General features: G+C 41.2%; 1 protein-coding gene across 1 annotated transcript in view; it reads right to left on the reverse strand.

Moving 5' to 3' along the window:
* The window catches only part of LOC124550672 (trypsin 3A1-like), a 78,276-nt gene that overhangs the window by 26,810 nt on the left and 30,167 nt on the right, over positions 1-21,299 (reverse strand). Inside the window, exon 3 of the mRNA XM_047125396.1 lies at positions 11,010-11,151. Within this exon, the coding sequence (XP_046981352.1) occupies positions 11,010-11,151 (142 nt within the window). The remainder of the gene's footprint in view (positions 1-11,009; positions 11,152-21,299) is intronic.

Raw genomic sequence — 21,299 nt, forward strand, 5'->3', positions numbered from 1 at the left:
ACAAGTACGAAACAACATGTGGTTCATGCACGATGGAGCTCCTGCACATTTCAGTCGAAGTGTTCGTACGCTTCTCAACAGCAGATTCGGTGACCGATGGATTGGTAGAGGCGGACCAATTCCGTGGCCTCCACGCTCTCCTGACCTCACCCCTCTTGACTTTCATTTATGGGGGCATTTGAAAGCTCTTGTCTACGCAACCCCGGTACCAAATGTAGAGACTCTTCGTGCTCGTATTGTGAACGGCTGTGATACAATACGCCATTCTCCAGGGCTGCATCAGTGCATCAGGGATTCCATGCGATGGAGGGTGGATGCATGTATCCTCGCTAACGGAGGACATTTTGAACATTTCCTGTAACAAAGTGTTTGAAGTCACGCTGGTACGTTTTGTTGCTGTGCGTTTCCATTCCATGATTAATGTGATTTGAAGAGAAGTAATAAAATGAGCTTTAACAAGGAATGTAAGCATTTCCGGACACGTGTCCACATAACATATTTTCTTTCTTTGTGTGTGAGGAATGTTTCCTGAAAGTTTGGCCGTAGCTTTTTGTAACACACTGTATGTTAACCTGTGCAGAATGTAGTTAGATCGAGTGTCTTAACATTTATGAAGTATTCATTGGTCATGATATGAGGAAGATATATGCTTACAAGGTATGGCCTATCTAGGAAAATTTTTGTGCTTAAGCACGAAGTTTAATCGCCTAAAAGGAACTTAGGAGTGGGAAGGATCGTATATAGCCAACATCGTCATTATTACGACTAGGTATAGAAGTTTTTAAGACGTAATTGTTAAGCACCTGCTTAGCTATGGTTACAATGCATGAACATCTTATTGACTTAGCACACAAATAGTCATGATTGAACTTAGGAACAAGTCTATATTTAATCTGTAACATCCGGCAATACGGGCCATATAAAATAGATGGTCATTATTCAAGATTAGTTTATTTGAGCTGAAATGGTCTAGAATCAAGTCAAAAACTGATACATGTGCCTGATTGAGCTTCTTGGCGAATTTATGGTTATGAGTTGTAGAAAACACTAAAGTATGGGAAATGTGGCGGCAATGGGGTACTCAATTTGCCTCCATGGAGGTGATCCACACACATACTGTAAAAAACTATGTGTGGACCACTGCCATCATAATTCGGGCCTGGAGACCACTGCCATTCAACTTAGGGAATGACAGCGGAAATATTCTAAAGTGTGACTTGGCGAACATCGCTTCACACTTAAAAACTATTGACCGACATAGGTCAATTATGCTCAAAGCTCAAGTTCTAGTACAGCACTCGTGGGTGCCGCATGCAGTCACGAAGTGGGGCCGAGGCAGTGCCAGATAAGTTTTACAGTCTGACTATAATTTATGGATTTGTAATTTTAGCTTGACGGTGTCCACTATGGAAAGACGGTAGCTACTGTTATTCTGAAGTAGGTTTTGTGGGGCGGTGGGTTGGAATTTATTCTGTTGTTTAAACGTAGAATGTTATGTAGGAAAGAAAAGATACTTTTCCCTGCTGTTTAACCATATGTGGGGCGGCAGGTGGAATTAATTGTTATATAAATGTTCCTATTATTTATGCTGTCTTTTGCCGTTCTCAACACTGCCTCTCTAACTACAATATTGGCATCCAGAAAGTGATTAGCAAAACGTGAAGCCTGTAATTAGAATTCCTAGTGGCCACTTCATCTGAGAAATACACTTACAGCTACAGCTTATAGCTCTGAGGAATTAGGAGATTGTCTGGGATTCATAATCAAAAACGATCGTGAAAAAACGTTCGATATATTCTGAAAGTTACAGATGAAAAAAAAAAAAAAATCCACACAATCCAACTACCAGAGCAGTTCAGAGTCTAATGCGCTGATACAACTATAACTGTTCAAATTAAATGATAAGTGAATGCTCGCCATAATTTGATGATAATGTTCATCAAACGCCACGCTAAATAATGGTAGAATGTCTGTCCCGCGGCGGCACGCGAAAATACGACATACGCAGACTGAAGGTAGATTATTAAAGTCATCCCAGAATTAACACTTCACTCGAAAACGATTTCATGGTTACGCGTATCCCGATTAACTTAATACGACATCCGAGGCTGTTTATAGCAATGATACCGACGCGACGCGACGCGACTCCCGGCACAGATGGTGTACTAATCTGCATCTGGAGAGAACTGGGGCCTTACTTCCTCGCGCAGCGTTCTTACATATAAAGCCGCGGTGCGGACGGCTAAGGGAACGCCTGATCAAATTGGCTCTCCCAACTAGCCGCTGGGCTAGTAATGCACCACTTTAAGTCATCGAATAAATCATAGCTTCTTTTGCTGATGGCCGATGAAGCTCTCAATTTAAATGTGCATTCAGCACACAGGTAAGTAATCATAACAAAAGTCTGACGTGGCTAAGTAAAATATTTTGGGCGAGAGAATTAATTTAATTACACTACACGCAGTAGACGAGCTCTGAACCTACCCTTTGGAGATACGCTATCGTTATAGTTTTATAGTTATTCAATTGAAATTTTTCACATCTTTATGATTATAGCGGATCTCCATTCTACTTAAATATAAACATCCTAGCCTTATTTATTAGCCTACCTAACCTATCTTGCTTCCTTAATTTTTAAGACAAAAACCAGAAAATATTGAATTTCAACTAAAATCTTAATTTGTGAGATCCAGAAGACTGTTTCTATTAAATTATTATGAAAAAGGAATCTAAATAAAATTTTTTAGGTCTCTAGCTCTTTTCTGTTGCGCCAATGATTTTTACAGAAAAACGTCCAAATTTCGAAAATGGTTAAAGTTATCGAACTGACATTCAACACATATTGATTTAGTATTACTCCTGACATGCTAGAACCGTTTCAGGTTATTTACTTGATTTTTAAAGTATTGTGCAACATTTATGACGTCAGAGCTAGTTACAGCGGACTAGGCTGGTACACAATGGAAAGACTGATGAGAATTTTATAAGGCGTGAGTAGGTTGCTTCCCTACATCACCCTCTGCTTAAAATTTTTTTTGAATGTTAATGAATGAAAAAAAAATTAATTACAAAAAGGGAAGCAAGAGTACAGCTTAACTCCCTATGAAAATTTAAAATTGAAATGTAAACATATAGAAATATTAAAAGGAAAACTGATTACCTACTTAATTTTTTTAAATTACTGGCACGTTCACTGCCTCTTAAGCACTATTATCTCTCAAAATTTAAGCAAAATCAATGAAACACTTTGGCATACATATTGCCTTAGACAAACTAACACATAAAAATATGTAAAATTATGAAAATCTTAAATCCATTAAATACATTTTTATATACACAAATTCAAAGAAAATAACACAGTTATTCATGATACATAAACAGATGATTATATCTTAGCAGTCTTTTCTAAACCTGAAAGAGAATTTCAGAACTCATGACAATTTCATTTTTGCACACGTGGTTGTAGCCGCTTTGGCTGGCGTTCTACACTTCCATTCACAAGGGTAGAGGAGGGGAAGTTGCTACGGTGTGCGTCCTTCTCGTTCACTCTAAATTACATGGAGAAAGGGGAGGGGTCACTGTGAGTTGTGTCCAAGTCACTCCTCGCTTTCACGCAGCTACCAGGCTGCTATTATCTGGTTTGTCCTGTAGAACAAACAAAGAGAGTGCCTCAGACTCTGTTCACTTAATATTTAAGGGTGCGTCACAATGAAATGGGGATATATACATTTTATCTTTCAATATGTTACTGGAACAAAGTTAACAGAACTTTTTCAATTTTACTCTCGCGGTTACTTAACTGTCATAAAATCGGTAAACAAATGGCTCAAAACGCCGTTAGTCACGTACTAGAGAAAATTTATGCTCAAGGCATACAATCATAAATTCTATTCAATTTCAATTTATTATTTCTGGGCCGGAACACTGAACCAATGCTCGGTACATTCCTGATAAATCTGTATTTTATTTACTTAGCTGACTGATCTTCGATTACCTTATTCTTGGAGATAGTATGAGTATATTTGATTAGTAGTTGTCTTCTCAGCTTCTTTGTACATGTGAGTAACTTGTGGTAATAGTACAGTTCTGAGTGTTCAAAACACACTACGTTTAGTTGACTACTAAATCCACTTATTGGTCCCCTGCTGCTGTGTCAGTTCCACATCTGCAATTATGTACTTACTTCATCGAAGTGTATTTATGCTGAGCTATAAATAATGTTTCACGTCTGCCATTATGTTACTCAATTATGTTGCTAGTGTATGTACTTATTTAACACTCACTCTATTAACATTTAAAGCACAGGATAGCACATTTATTTCATATCTATAGTGTATTGCAGCTGATCAGTTTGCTCACGTGCCAATCCATTTCCACTCGATCGGACGCTGAAACCACAGGTAGTCTCTCTCGACCTACCACTAAAGTGCATCAAGTAATTATGGACGAGCGTAATGCTAAATTCCTTAAACCTATAGGACACCATGAGCTGCTCTGTCTCATCTAACATAAGGGTACCTATGGTCGCATTCACGCCTCCAACTCATAACCTCAATACCTGTAGGTGTGTCACCGCACACCCAACACCAAAATAATGGCCATCTCCAACCTTATAAATACTTCAGGGACGTGTCCTTCACGTCTCAACCACAAACACTGTTCAATTCTATTACACTGCCATTCCTTGCTACACAAAGTGCGTTCATTCTTACAACTTATCTGCATATTTTCATAACACTAAGCACTCTCTCTTAATATTTATTAGTTAGCTCTAATGCATACAATAGGTTTCACAGCCACTTCATATCCTGCTTGTACACGAATTTGTATATCTTTTTTAAATATACTGTTGGTGGGCCATTTCCAATAAAACAACTACTTTGTACTTACTATTACCAGGGTTCTATACATATTTGTCACTCAAATACATTTGTATCTTAATTACGTCATACTTCTCTATTGTTTATGTCACTGTTAGGTTTGTCACATTAGGTATTTTCTTCACTAATCGGTGGATAAAATGGTTACAGAACTCATGGCTTGATAGCCATGGCGGAAAATTTTTGTATTGCAAAGTAGGAGTCGAAACTATGGTAGATGGGAAAGATGAAGAATGAGTGAAACCGGAAAAGGAAAGAAGATCTCACACAGCTGGGACTGCACAGCTGCCACACTGTGTAGAGATTGCAGAACAACCTCCTCCCTATAGAATTTCTAAGTTTCAGAAAATTTAATGTGTTTGAGAGTAAGGGCCGAAATTTTGGTGGATAGGAAAGATGAAGAATGAGTGAGACCTGAAAAGGGAAGAAGATCTCACACAGCTGGGACTGCACAGCTGCCACACTGTGTAGAGGTTACAGAACAACCTCTTCTCTACTGAATTCAATCACTACCTATGAACTTCTTTAGGTCGATCACGTTCCTGAGACCTAATAGCTTTTTACTTTTAGGGTACTCTAACCTATATGCATTAGCATGTGGTTTTTCTATGATCCTGAAAGGTCCTTGGTATTTACTAAGATTAACACCTTCGTCCCAATATCTCCTATTTTTCAGAACTCGTATAGGCAGTTCCCAAGTTTCATCATTAGTTACTACATGTTTATCACTAAAAGCTACTGTAATTACTCCGGTTATCGGCAAGACCATTTTTAACTGGCTTCTTTCAAAGTCAACAACACCCTGATATTTCGACAAGAAATCTATGCCAATTAAAACCTCAATACTGAGATTATTTACAATTAAGCATGGATGATCAATTAGGTTACCATTAATGTTAAAGGGCAGCAAAGCTTCTTGCGTTACCGTTTTTGACACCTTGCCAGTAGCACCAATTATTCTCAGTCCTGATACCCTCATTACTGTAAGCTTGTCTTTACCAGGTAACACATCAAAGAAGGACTGAGATATCGCACTCGCCTCACTTCCACTGTCTAAGAGACAACGTACATCGGTACCCAACATATTCACTACTATTATAGGGTGGCTTATTCTAGGTTGTACAGGTGGTTCCTCAAATTCATCCAATAGTTCCTTTTGGATTTGTCTCCAACTAAAGTGATCGACATCTGTCTTCATTACATTTAAGTCAAAGTGTGTAGGGTTTTCCTGAATTACATTTTCAGCTGCCTTTTCCAGTCGGTCTATTAATTTCAAATCGAAACACCGCACGACTTCATTACACTTAGTTTGCTGAACATGACCCAAATTACTGTAGTCTGAGCGATTCTGCGCCTCCAGACCGGGCATAACACTAGTTACAGCTAAACCACTTTCACTACTATCGTCGGGTTCCTTCTCAAGTGACAACTGGTCACAGATACTGGGTTCATCGACCCCCAACAGGCTACCCTCTACATTCTCACTTACCTCCTGTCCTAAATCTATTATTACAGTATCAACATCCTGCACAGGCACTTTAGATAAGAGCACATCATCCTCATTGTAAATATAAGCATGAATTTCTTCTGCTTCTTCACCTGACAATTCAGTATTTTGTAGCTCTTCCCTACTGTTACACTGCTGCGCCTTCTCTTTCTCTTCCCACTTAGAAAGCTTCTCTAACACGGTATCTATCAAATACTGTGAGCGATCTAATATTTCTGCTGTATCCTTAGATGGTACCGACCCCTCATCCACATGTTTAGTCTGAGTATTCTGATCTGTCTTACCAATTACTGTAACTACTGGCTTAGGAAAATTAACCGCCTGGTGAGCGCCAGTGTCCTCATAGACGGGAACTAGTTCTCCTGCCTCGACCTACTACTGCTTGCTTTATTTCCATTATAATTAACTGGCACAGCATTGCTTTCCACACTGTTGTTTACCCGCACAATTTTGTTCTGAACGAAATTACTATCATTTGGATGCCATTGTTCGTTCTGATAATTATTTCTCCAATTCCTTCCTCTCTTAGGATGGCGAACACCTACTGTTCTGATGTTTACATTGCCATTCTGCTCGGTCTTAAAATTAGTGTTATTAGCATTTCTGTTATTACGTGCTTGCTCCTCATTGGCAGCAACACGCTCTACACGTTCCAAATACTCAATGAAACGATCAAGATTGTCTCTAGGGGCAGATATAATTCTAGTTTGCCAATACCACGGCAGTTTGGCTTCAAGACCTAGTATTATCATTTCAGGTTTTAGCTTTTCGGCCAAATGTGACAAACGTGAGATCCATGACCTAGCAAACTCTTTTATAGATTCCTTGCCTGCATTGAAGCGTTTTCCACTCCAAAATTCTCTCAACACTTCATTGTGCTAATTACTAGACCAATACTCATTAATGAAAGCTGTTTTAAATTCCGCTAATGTTTTACACTTTAACATAACATCAGCTGACCAACGCATGGCGTCACCTGCTAAATGACTTCTAATAAATGAGATTTTCTCTCGTTCAGACCAAGTTGGTGGAATCACATCTTCAAAATCGTTCCAGAAATCTAGCGGGTGGATACTTTTATCTGGATCGAACCGCAAGAACTGCCGACACCCGATAAAAGCGGCGTTTGCAGCTACAACTTGTTGCATACTACCTTTACCAGAAGTTACTGAAGCTACTTTATTCTCAATGTTAGCAATGTTGGTACTAATATTTTCTACTCTCATTTCAACATTATCTACTCTTTGCACAATATGAGTAGTGTCTGTTTTGATTGCATTTACTTCTGCTTGACATATGTTTACTTTTATATTAACATCTTTAAACCTATCAGAGCACAGTTCAGATTCCGCCTCGATCTTTTCTGTTAACTTGTGCTCCAGCTTCGCATCTTCCATTTGGAAGTCTTTGCGAACCTCAGCAACTTCGGATTTCACTGTTTTATACATTTCAGAAAATTGTTGAGCAACCTTTTTCTTAATATCCTCATGGTTGTAATCAATTTTATAATTCAAACTGTCCAGATCCTCTTTCAACTTATTGCAACTAGCCTTGAAGGAAGTTTCTAATTCAGTTTTTTGGATTCTAATTTATTGTCCATTGCCTCAAACCGTTTATTAAAATTGGTTTGGCTGGCCACAATCCTGTTATTTACCTCAATTACATCAGATTTTAATTCAGCATTACTGCTTTTGACCTGTTCACTTATTTCAGACTTTAATTCAGCTGTCATTCTAGCATTACTGGCTGACATTTTTGCATTACTGGCAGCTATTGCTTGTAATATAACATTTAAATCAATAGCCCCAGTGTCTTTGGGTTGCTCACTAGCTGGCTTTTTATCACACTCAGGTGACGAAAAACTAGCTCCAACACCAGAATCATCAAAACTAAATGAAACTTCTGATTGATCAGTCATATCTAACTTCTCCTGTTTAAACTCTACCACCTCTGATGACTGTTCCGTTTTTAATTCATCAGATAAACTATCACCCAATAAATTAACAATTTCTGCTTTCTGCTTTACTACAGGGGTCTCTATTATTGAATCATTGCCCCTTTTCACACTACTGTCAGGAGACAATACTTCATATTTCACTTTAATATTACTATTTTCATGCATATTTACACTTGAACCGTTGTCTGGATTTACAGTTCCCTTAACAGACATAGGTTCTGATTTAAGTTTAACCTCAGTTTCTTCTGGCGGTTCCATCGCCGACAGTCTTTTAGTGCAGGTTAGTAAAATTTTTAACAGCTTTTCACTTAACTTAGTTCCTTCTGCACGACGTATGGCGTTGCCGGCGCGACGTACCAGGATTTCTGATGCGACGCGGCGCTCTGAACTGCAGACGGCACTACCATGGCTGCTGTGTGTTTCCGAGGCCCGCAACTGCAGGCGCGGCTCTGGTTGCTCCGGCGGACGACTGCGGTGAGGCGAAACTGGCTTCTCGCGATGCCGACAGCGCCGCTACACTCAGTGTCAGCTCCGTCAATCCAGATGCGTTGTTAATCCAATTGCGTCGTCCACATGCACACGTAACACTATCATTGTTCTTTCACTCAGTTGCGTGTCGCATTTCACTCCCGAATTCGAATATTTAAAAATTACTTTCACTATTACTCAGTTTCTTTCCCGGCCGATGCAGCATATGTGGGGCGGCTGGTTGGAATTTATTCTGTTGTTTAAACGTAGAATGTTATGTAGAAAAGAAAATATGCTTTTCCCTGCCGTTTAACCATATGTGGGGCGGCAGGTGGAATTAATTGTTATATAAATGTTCCTATTATTTATGCTGTCTTTTGCCATTCTCAATACTGGCTCTCTAACTACAATATTGGCTACCAGAAAGTGATTAGCAAAACGTGAAGCCTGTAATTAGAATTCCCAGGGGCCACTTCATCTGAGAAATACACTTATAGCTACAGCTTATAGCTCTGAGGAATTAGGAGATTGTCTGGGATTCATAATCAAAAACGATCGTGAAAAAACGTTCGATATATTCTGAAAGTCACAGATGAAAAAAAAAAATCCACACAATCCAACTACCAGAGCAGTTCAGAGTCTAATGCACTGATACAACTATAACTGTTCAAATTAAATGTATAAGTGAATGCTCGCCATAATTTGATGATAATGTTCATCAAACGCCATGCTAAATAATGGTAGAATGTCTGTCCCGCGGCGGCACGCGAAAATACGACATACGCAGACTGAAGGTAGATTATTAAAGTCATCCCAGAATTAACACTTCACTCGAAAACGATTTCATGGTTACGCGTATCCCGATTAACTTAATACGGCATCCGAGGCTGTTTATAGCAATGATACCGACGCGACGCGACGCGACTCCCGGCGCAGATGGTGTGCTAATCTGCGTCTGGAGGGAACTGGGGCCTTGCTTCCTCACGCAGCGTTCTTATATATATAGCCGCGGTGCGGACGGCTAAGGGAACGCCTGATCAAATTGGCTTTCCCAACTAGCCACTGGGCTAGTAATGCACCACTTTAAGTCATTGAATAAATCATAGCTTCTTTTGCTGATGGCCGATGAAGCTCTCAATTTAAATGTGCATTCAGCACACAGGCAAGTAATCATAAGGAAAGTCTGACGTGGCTAAGTAAAATATTTTGGGCGAGAGAATTAATTTAATTACACTACACGCAGTAGACGAGCTCTGAACTTGCCCTTTGGAGATACGCTATAGCTATAGTTTTATAGTTGTTCAATTGAAATTTTTCACATCTTTATGATTATAGCGGATCTCCACTCTACTTAAATATAAACATCCTAGCCTTATTTATTAGCCTACTTAATCTATCTTGCTTCCTTAATTTTTAAGACAAAAACCAGAAAATATTGAATTTCAACTAAAATCTTAATTTGTGAGATCCAGAAGACTGTTTCTATTAAATTATTATGAAAAAGGAATCTAAATAAAAATTTTGGTCTCCAGCTCTTTTCTGTTGCGCCAATGATTTTTACAGAAAAACGTCCAAATATCGAAAATGGTTAAAGTTATCGAACTGACATTCAACACATATTGATTTAGTATTACTCCTGACATGCTAGAACCGTTTCAGGTTATTTACTTGATTTTTAAAGTATTGCGCAACATTTATGACGTCAGAGCTAGTTACAGCAGACTAGGCTGGTACACAATGGAAAGACTGATGAGAATTTTATAAGGCGTGAGTAGGCTGCTTGGCTACAGTTTGGTTATCCCGACTGAAACCTAGGTAAATTCTAGGCAAACAGTGCAACTGAGGCTGTTAATTATTAAAATTAATAATAAAAAGATCGTTCAAATGGCTGTAAGCACTATGGGACTTAACATATGAGGTCTTCAGTCCCCGAGACTTAGAAGTACTTAAACCCAACTAACCTAAGGACATCACTCACATACATGCCCAAGCCAGGATTCGAACCTGCGACCGTAGCAGCAGCGCGGTTCCGGACTGAAGCGCCTAGAACCGCTCGGCCACAGCGGCTGGCAATAACAGTCAAACAGGCTGAAAGCAAATGAGCAAAAAAGTGAGCATGAAGCACATGATGAGTAGAAGCGTAGTTCTGTGGCGCATGCTTGAAGCTTCACCGCTGTGTGGTCTGTGTGGTACTCACTTTGATTTCCGGGAGGCCACACTTCTGTCCAGGCTCCATCAGGAAGCTGCCGCCCCTCTGAATACCCGTGTATGGCGGCGCGTCTCTGGCTCGCCTTCCGAACCCCACTATGGTGCAAATCTTTTTGAAGTCTGCCGGGTACCTGCAAGAAGTATAAGATTTTAGTAAGAGACCACTACTGCAGGGGTCGTATTTAGGTTGTACATATCACCTGGGCTGACCGCGTGGTGCTGGCCACAGATGGAATTTCCTGTTAACTAACTCACAACAACAGAATTTTGTAGAATTATCAGCTGTAACACAGTATTTCATAAAAGGCTATTATTTAATGGATTAAAATTTCACGACATAGCTTCTGACATAATAAACTGGTAACATATTGAAACATGAAATGAACTGAAATACTCGGCCATGGGTGTGTGTGATGTCCTTAGGTTAGTTATGTTTAATTAGTTCTAAGTTCTAGGGTACTTATGACCTAAGACGTTGAGTCCCATAGTGCTCAGAGCCATTTTTGAACTGAAATACACACATCAACAAATTAAACACTACTGGCCATCAAAACTGCTACACCACGAAGATGTGCTACAGACGCGAAATTTAACCGAAAGGAACAGGATGCTGTGATATGCAAATGATTAGTTTTTCAGAGAATTCATACTAGATGGGCGCCAGTGCCAACTAGCAGTTGACCAGCGTTGCCTGGTGAAACGTTGTTGTGATGCCTCGTGTAAGGAGGAGAAATGCGTACCATCACGTTTCCGACTTTGATAAACCTCGGATTGTCGCGTATAGCGATTGCGGTTAATCGTATCGCGACATTGCTGCTCCCGTTGGTCGAGATCCAATGACTGTTAGCACAATATGGAATCGGTGGGTTCAGGAGAGTAATACAGAACGCCGTGCTGGATCCCAATGGCCTCGTATCACTAGCAGTCGCGATAACAGGCATCTTATTCGCATGGCTGTAACGGATCGTGCAGACACATCTCGATCCCTTAGACAACAGATGGGGACGTTTGCAAGACAACAACCATCTGCACGAACATTTCGATGACGTTTGCAGCAGCATGGACTATCACCTCGGAGACCGTGGCTGTGGTTACCCTTGACGCTGCATCACAGACAGGTGCCCTTGCGATGATGTGCTCGACGACGAACCTGGGTGCACGAATGCCAAAACGTCATTTTTTCGGATGAATCCAGGTTCTGTTTACAGCATCGTGATGGTCGCATCCGTGTTTTGCGACACCGCGGTGAACGCACATTGGAAGCGTGTATTCGTCATCGCCATACTGGCGTATCACCCGGCGTGATGGTACGGGGTGCCATTGGTTACACGTCTCGGTCACCTCTTGTTCGCACTGACGGCACTTTGAACAGTGGACGTTACATTCCAGATGTGTTACGACCCGTTGCTCTACCCTTCATTCGATCCTTTCGAAACCCTACATTTCAACAGGATTATGCACGACCGCATGTTGTAGGTCCTGTATGGGCCTTTCTGGATACAGAAAATGTTCGACTGCTGCCCTGGCCAGCACATTCTCCACATCTCTCACCAACTGAAAACGTCTGCTGAATGGTGGCCGAGCAACTGGCTCGTCACAATACGCCAATCACTACTCTTGACGAACTGAGGTATCGCGTTGAAGCTGCATGGGCAGCTGTACCTGTACGCTCCATCTGAGCTCTGTTTGACTAAATGCCCAGGCGTATCAAGGCCGTTATTACGGCCAGAGGTGGCTGTTCTGGGTACTGATTTCTCAGGATCTATGCACCCAAATTGCGGGAAAATGTAATCACGTGCCAGTTCTAGTATAATGTATTTGTCCAATGAATATCCGTTTATCACCTGCATTTCTTCTTGGTGTAGCAATTTTAATGCCCAGTATTGTAAGTTCCGTGTAGTATAAGATCACAGTAACACTGTTTTTAACACACAATTCGACAAAACCTGACGTTCTAATTACACAGATTAGGCATATGATTAGTGAGACTGAACAATTCAGATTTATATATGTGTAAATAGATAGTAAACTGTCACGCAAAACACATGTCCAGGATCTTGTTCACTGACTTAATGTTGCTACATTTACCATTAGAACATTATCTGCAGTAACTGATAGTTCGACTCGGTAACCCGTCTACTTTGAATACACTCCTGGAAATTGAAATAAGAACACCGTGAATTCATTGTCCCAGGAAGGGGAAACTTTATTGACACATTCCTGGGGTCAGATACATCACATGATCACACTGACAGAACCACAGGCACATAGACACAGGCAACAGAGCATGCACAATGTCGGCACTAGTACAGTGTATATCCACCTTTCGCAGCAATGCAGGCTGCTATTCTCCCATGGAGACGATCGTAGAGATGCTGTGAAACGGCTTGCCATACCATTTCCACCTGGCACCTCAGTGGGACCAGCGTTCGTGCTTTACGTGCAGACCGCGTGAGACGACGCTTCATCCAGTCCCAAACATGCTCAATGGGGGACAGATCCGGAGATCTTGCTGGCCAGGGTAGTTGACTTACACCTTCTAGAGCACGTTGGGTGGCACGGGATACATGCGGACGTGCATTGTCCTGTTGGAACAGCAAGTTCCCTTGCCGGTCTAGGAATGGTAGAACGATGGGTTCGATGACGGTTTGGATGTACCGTGCACTATTCAGTGTCCCCTCGACGATCACCAGTGGTGTACGGCCAGTGTAGGAGATCGCTCCCCACACCATGATGCCGGGTGTTGGCCCTGTGTGCCTCGGTCGTATGCAGTCCTGATTGTGGCGCTCACCTGCACGGCGCCAAACACGCATACGACCATCATTGGCACCAAGGCAGAAGCGACTCTCATCGCTGAAGACGACACGTCTCCATTCGTCCCTCCATTCACGCCTGTCGCGACACCACTGGAGGCGGGCTGCACGATGTTGGGGCGTGAGCGGAAGACGGCCTAACGGTGTGCGGGACCGTAGCCCAGCTTCATGGAGACGGTTGCGAATGGTCCTCGCCGATACCCCAGGAGCAACAGTGTCCCTAATTTGCTGGGAAGTGGCGGTGCGGTCCCCTACGGCACTGCGTAGGATCCTACGGTCTTGGCGTGCATCCCTGCGTCGCTGCGGTCCGGTCCCAGGTCGACGGGCACGTGCACCTTCCGCCGACCACTGGCGACAACATCGATGTACTGTGGAGACCTCACGCCCCACGTGTTGAGCAATTCGGCGGTACGTCCACCCGGCCTCCCGCATGCCCACTATACGCCCTCGCTCAAAGTCCGTCAACTGCACATACGGTTCACGTCCACGCTGTCGCGGCATGCTACCAGTGTTAAAGACTGCGATGGAGCTCCGTATGCCACGGCAAACTGGCTGACACTGACGGCGGCGGTGCACAAATGCTGCGCAGCTAGCGCCATTCGACGGCCAACACCGCGGTTCCTGGTGTGTCCGCTGTGCCGTGCGTGTGATCATTGCTTGTACAGCCCTCTCGCAGTGTCCGGAGCAAGTATGGTGGCTCTGACACACCGGTGTCAATGTGTTCTTTTTTCCATTTCCAGGAGTGTATTTTCATTCGCTTGTGACATACGGCATTGTATTTTGGGGTAACTCTACCTATTCTGAAACGTTATTTTTGGCTCAGAAGCGGGCATTTTGGGCAAAACGTGGCGTAAGTTCGTTGAATGTGTGCTAGTACTTTTTTGACGTGTAGGTCAACCGATTTCTTTTTGTAAACGAGTATAGTTGTTGTGAGAAACCAGTTATACTGGAAGAACATTGCTTTCACTATGGTCCATTTAAATAAATACAACATTGTCTTGGCATCACCTTTATTTGTTGTAATGTATATGTAATGGTAGGCATGCCAGAACTCGTAGTGCGAATGTCTGGACGTCACAACACTACGTATCACAAATCAAGTTTTGTGGAACGATCTTCGAAGAAGCAAGAAGGGGGGCAATCAAATAAAAATGTTTGCTGTTGCCTACGGAAACATTATTGCACCCAGGTGCGTAACTCTTCGAAACAAAGTGACGGCCACGAATATCTTTCTTCAGGGCTCCTAAAATATGGAAATTGCAAGGAGGGAGATCGGGATTGCATGGAGAATCTGAAAGAGCTTCCCTGCAAAACTTCTGCAGCATACGCGAAACAACCATGGCAGCACACGGGCGGGTCCATGCGATTTCCAATTTTTTGAAGTCCTGAGGAAAGACGTTTGTGCCTGTCGCTTTGCTTCGTAGGAAGACGTACATGCTTGGGTACATTCGTGGTTCTGCAGGCAACCGCAAACACTTTTCCATGAAGGCAATGAACATCTTGTCTCACAGTGAGACAAATACCGGGTGATCAAAAAGTCAGTATACATTTGAAAACTGAATAAATCACGGAATAAAGTAGATAGAGAGGTAAAAATTGACACATATGCTTGGAATGACATGGGATTGTATTAGAACAAAAAAAAATACAAAAGTTCAAAAAATTACAGGAAATGCTCAATATGTCCACCATAATTCCTCAGCAATAGCTGTAGTCGAGGAATGATGTTATGAACAGCACTGTAAAGCATGTCTGGAGTTACGGAGAGGCATTGGCGTAGGATGTTGTCTTTCAGCATCCCTAGAGATGTCGGTCGTTCACGATACACTTGCGACTTCAGGTAACCCCAAAGCCAATAATCACACGGACTGAGGTCTCGGGATCTGGGAGGCCAAGCATGACGAAAGTGGCGGCTGAGCACAAGATCATCACCAAACGACGCGCGCAAGAGATCTTTAACGCGTCTAACAATATGGGGTGTAGCGCCATCCTGCATAAACATCGTACGTTCCAGCAGGTGTTCATCAGCTAGTCTGGGGATGATGCGATTCTCTAACATATCGGCGTACCTATTACCCGTCACGGCAGCTGTCCAGAGCCATCTGTCGGACATTTTGTGAACGTTGTTTTTTTTTTTTTTTTTTGTTCTAATGAAACCCCATGTCATTCAGAGCATGTGTGTCAATTTTTACCTCTCTTTCTACATTTTTCGGTGGTTTATTAAGTTTTCAAATTTATACTGACTTTTTGATCACCCGGTATATTAAGAGTTATGGCGGTTAGTTTGGAAAAGATAAATAGACTACATCAATCTCGCTTTTTTTTGGCTGCCCCTTATAGTTTTCGTTTGTCCCCTTCACCACAGGTGTATTACTGCTCACTCAAAATGCTTTTCCCATAACTTGTTTAGCGAAGTATTTTTGTTTTTGACTCCGTTTGGTCGACTGAATTTTTGAATACGCTCTGTGTGTGTGAAATGTGAGACATACGCCACGAGCAGAAAGAGTCTTATAAATCATACACTATCTGATCAAAAGAAACCACACCCCTTATTTAAAGCAGAAATGGCCAACAGATGTCACTTGAGGCGGACCCGACAGTACAGAAGAACAGGGGAAGTATTGTGTTGCCAACAGGGAAGCAGTGGGTAGGAGGACAAAGACAGTTCTGCGACAATTTTGATATTAAATTGATATAAAATTAATTGACTGATCAAGGCAATAGATGAATTATTCTCCCCTCTCCCATCCCCTGGGATATCTCCCTTCGACACCCTCCACAGCCTTCACCCTTCTACCCTCCCGTATTTGGACAAATTTAAAATTTTCTCAGGAAATTCAAATTTTCGTGGTAAATTCAAATTTTCGCGGTAAATTCAAACGCCAATTACATTTCAGAGGATATAATAATAATAAAATCGATTATAAAACCTGTATTAGATGAAGAACATAGCAGAAGTGATGGTATTGACATTCAGCATGAAAGAGTGAACAATCGCTGCCCATATTGTATACAGGGTGGTCCATTGATCGTGCCTGGGCCAAATATCTCACGAAATAAGCGTCAAACGAAAAAACTACAAAGAACGAAACTTGTCTAGCTTGAAGGGAGAAACCAGATGGCGCTATGGTTGGCCCGCTAGATGGCGCTCCCATAGGTCAAACGGATATCAACTGCGTTTTTTTAAATAGGAACCACAATTTTTATTATATATTCGTGTAGTACGTAAAGAAATATGAATGTTTTAGTTGGACCACTTTTTTGCTTTGTGATAGATGGCGCTGTAATAGTAAAAGGAATATTTACAAGTGTATGTTGTACACATTTTTGTCAGCACAGATGTTGTGGATATGTGTATACACAGTACACATTTTTATCAGCAAACATACTTACAGATATACACATGTATGTCAACACACACAGTGTGCAATTAAAAAAATATCTCCACTGTGATAAACAAGTCATAATATTTCAGGTACATACGGCATTTACACTCACTGTCACTCTCTCTCAGTCTCACCACCTGCATCAAGTGAATAGTGTGAGTATTGGTGAGTGTCAGACCCATCCTCACAAATGACCTGCTTATCATCATGTGGTTCCAGACCGACTTTTGATTGCAGCACAGTGTACACCTTGTGCCCCAACGATTGAATACTACTTTGTCTCACCAAATGCTGCAGTTGCGGTGGAGCACCACAAACAATCTTTGCCCCGATAGCTGAATGGTTAGTGTGATGGACTGCTATCCTAAGGGGCCCGGGTTCGATTCCCGGCTGGGTCGGCGATTTTCTCTGCTCAGGGGCTGGGTGTTGTGTTGTCTTCATCACCATTTCATCCCAATCGGACGCGCAGGTCGCCCAATGTGGCGTCGAATGTAATAAGACCTGCACCAAGGCGGCCGGACATACTTCATAAGGGGCCTCCCGGCCAATGATGCCAAACGCTCATTTCCATTTACCACAAACAATGCGTGTAGTCTTCAGTCATGAGAGCCTTCACCTGCATCTGGGTGACACCTCCCAATGTGCGATATGTATACACCTCGATGAGAGACAGACAAACTCCACAACTGGCAACCCATTTGCTTCATCTGTAATAAGGCTGACAATCTTCTTGCTCTGTGGAACAATACCACAAGGTTCATTTACTAAACGTGATCTTGTCTCAAATGCACTGTCATGGCACTTCATTACCTTGCATGGATTGCAGTCATTCATCCAACAGATGAAGCTATCTGTATCAATATAAAGTAACTTTGGATCAGCAAAACAGGTTTCTGCAAACTCATGCTGAAACCGGTACATGTCCCCACTTGACAGACTTCGTGAACTCTGCTTCAGCCTTTGCCATATCCACACCAACGAAGTTCTTACTGAAGATTGTGAATCACGAAATTTGTTCTGGTACGATATTTAATTATGCCATAACGCAAATCTCATTTTTTTCTGATATGATTTTTGTGGTGTTTTCTCAAATTCTTCATTGCCTGGCTGATAACTGCATTATTCATAATTTTAAAAAATCTGCTTCAAAATCATTATTTGCAGATGCCCACTTTCTAGTATTTAGATCAATACACTCCTTCAACCAGCATGACTTTTTGCAGGAGATAGCGTGAGTGGTTCTAACCAGCTCTATCCCTAAGCTCAGGGACTGCTGGAAATTACAATAATGAAGAACATATCTCTACTTGTTCGCTAGTGTTGTCATCTGTTTGGGGATGGAGCCTCCTTGCATAACTAGTTGCCCCGGAAATAGTGGCAAATAGTTGGACATATCATGGAAACTAGTAGGGTTTTGCTTGTATGGCATACCCCAGCTCTGAATTAGCCATCACACTACGAATATTTTCACCTAATCCAAGGCATTCATCTTTGGACAGCCATTGAAACCCGCCATCCATCAGCAACAGTTGTATGCCTGTATAAGTTATTATCATCCAGACACACATTGAAGATTGAATTATCTTATGCATTGAACTTCTCACTCATCTGTGGCCTAGTTGCCTTTCTGTTGTACTTGAAGTACTTTATATCCGTTATTGATAGAATGGGATTGTCAGGATCAGTAAATAATGCCCTTGAATAACTGAAACTAGCCTTTACAAATAGCTTCAGGTACATGAATATGTCACTCACTTCATCAAAAGAAATAACTTCTCTAATAAAATCTTTAAAAACAAAGAATTCTAGTAGTTATGATGAAATATCAACAAAGTCAATTAAGGCATGTTCTTGTGAGTTTAGTACTATTCTAAGTTACTTGTGTAACCAGTCAATTATAACTGACACATTTTCTGACTGGCTAAAATAAGCAGATTTTAAGCCTCTATTCAAGAAAGGGGATAAAGAGATACCATCAAACTACAGACCGATTTCACTTCTGCCAGCATTCTCATAAATTTTAGAAAAAGTAATATATAGGCAGCTTCTCAACCATCTGACCACAAATAACATATTATCAAGACCACAGTTTGGATTTCTGAAGGGTTTTGATATCGAGAAAGCTGTTTACACTTACAGTGAAAATGTACTTATTTCATTAAATATCAAGGTACAAGCAGCAGCTATTTTCTGTGATTTGTCAAAGGCATTCGATTGTGTGAACCACAACATCCTTTTAAATAAATTAGAAATGTATGATGTAATGGGCAGTACTGCAAAATGGTTCAAGTCATACCTCACTAACAGGAAACAAAGGGTGTCAGTGCAAGGGATTAGTGAATTAAGTCATCAGTCATCATCAGAATGGGAAGAAATTACATGTGGTGTCCCACAAGGATCCATCTTAAGGCCATTGCTTTTTCTAGTGTACATTAATGATCTCTCATCAGTTACACTGCCAGATGCTGAGTTCGTTTTGTTTGCAGATGACACAAGTACTGCAATAAATAGTATGTCCAGTGTAGTTCTAGAAAGATCTACTAATGATATTTTCATGGATATTAATAAATGGTTTAAAGCCAACTCGCTGACATTATACTTGGAAAAGACTCACTATATGCAATTCAGAACCTGTAAGTGGTTTCCACACAGCATATGCATAAAGTATGAAGAAGAGCAGATAGAAGAGGTTGACAGTCTTAAATTCCTGGGATTACAACTTGGCAATAAATTCAGTTGGGAAGAGCACACCACAGAACTGCAGAAACTCCTTAACAAATCTGTATTTGCAATTCGAGTGTTAGCAGACATAGGCGACATAAAAATGAAAAAGCTTGCATACTTTGCCTACTTTCATTCCATAATGTCATATGGTATAATATTTTGGGGTAACACTTCAAGTCAAACAAAATTTTTCAGAGTCCAAAAGCGTGTAATACGTATTATTTGTGGAGTAAATTCACGGACGTCCTGTAGAAACCTCTTCAAAGAACTGGGTATACTAACTACTGCCTCTCAGTATATTTACTCCTTAATGAAATTTGTCCTAAATAATATATCTCTTTTTACAACAAACAGCTCAGTTCATACATACAATACCAGGAACAAAAATGATCTGCACAAGGTCTTAAAAGCACTTACTTCAGTTCAAAAAGGGGTTCACTACTCAGGAACACTCATCTTCAATGATTTTCCAGCAAACATAAAAAATTTTGTTACAAATAAAGATCAGTTTAAAAGGAGCCTGAAAGACTTACTAGTGGCCAACTCCTTTTACCCCATTGACGAATTATTTAATAGAAACAATTGATGTATTGTATATATTCATACTATTAGTATTGCTATTTCAGCTTTAAAAAAGAAAAAAAAATGACATGTTCCACATCCACGAGAATCTCCTCAGCATGGATCTATGGAACGAAAAAATAATCTAATCTGATCCAATCTGTGGCTACAGATACACTACCAAAGACCCTCAGAGATCCTTCATCCAAAGGACAGTTACATGTCAACAATATCAATATTTCTCAATAATTCAATGTTGACTTTCATTTTCTTGAGAATAGCATTTGAGACTAACTGGCTGCCATGTAATAAAAGGCAGGATCCAGAGTATATGTGGTCATACAATGTTGTTGTGGTCTTCAGTCCAGAGACTGGTTTGATGCAGCTCTCTATGCTACTCTACGCTGTGCAAGCCTCTTCAGCCCCAAGTACCTACTGCAACCTACATCCTTCTGAATCTACTTAGTGTATTCATCTCCTGGTCTCCGTCTACGATTTTTACGCTCCACGCTTCCCGGCAGTACCAAATTGGTGATCCTTTGGTGCCTCAGAACGTGTCCTACCAACCGATCCCTTCTTCTAGTCTTCTCCCCAATCCTATTCAATACCTCCTCATTCGTTACGTGATCTACCCAACTAATCTTCAGCATTCCTCTGTAGCACCACATTTCGAAAGCTTCTAGTCTGTTCCTTGTCTAAAACTTTTGTCGTCCATGTTTCACTTCTATATGTGGCTACACTCCATATAAGTATTTTCAGAGAAGACTTCCTGGTACTTAAATCTATACTCTACCT

This window comes from Schistocerca americana, chromosome 9 (genome assembly GCF_021461395.2).
Source record: "Schistocerca americana isolate TAMUIC-IGC-003095 chromosome 9, iqSchAmer2.1, whole genome shotgun sequence".
NCBI classification, from domain to species: domain Eukaryota; kingdom Metazoa; phylum Arthropoda; class Insecta; order Orthoptera; family Acrididae; genus Schistocerca; species Schistocerca americana.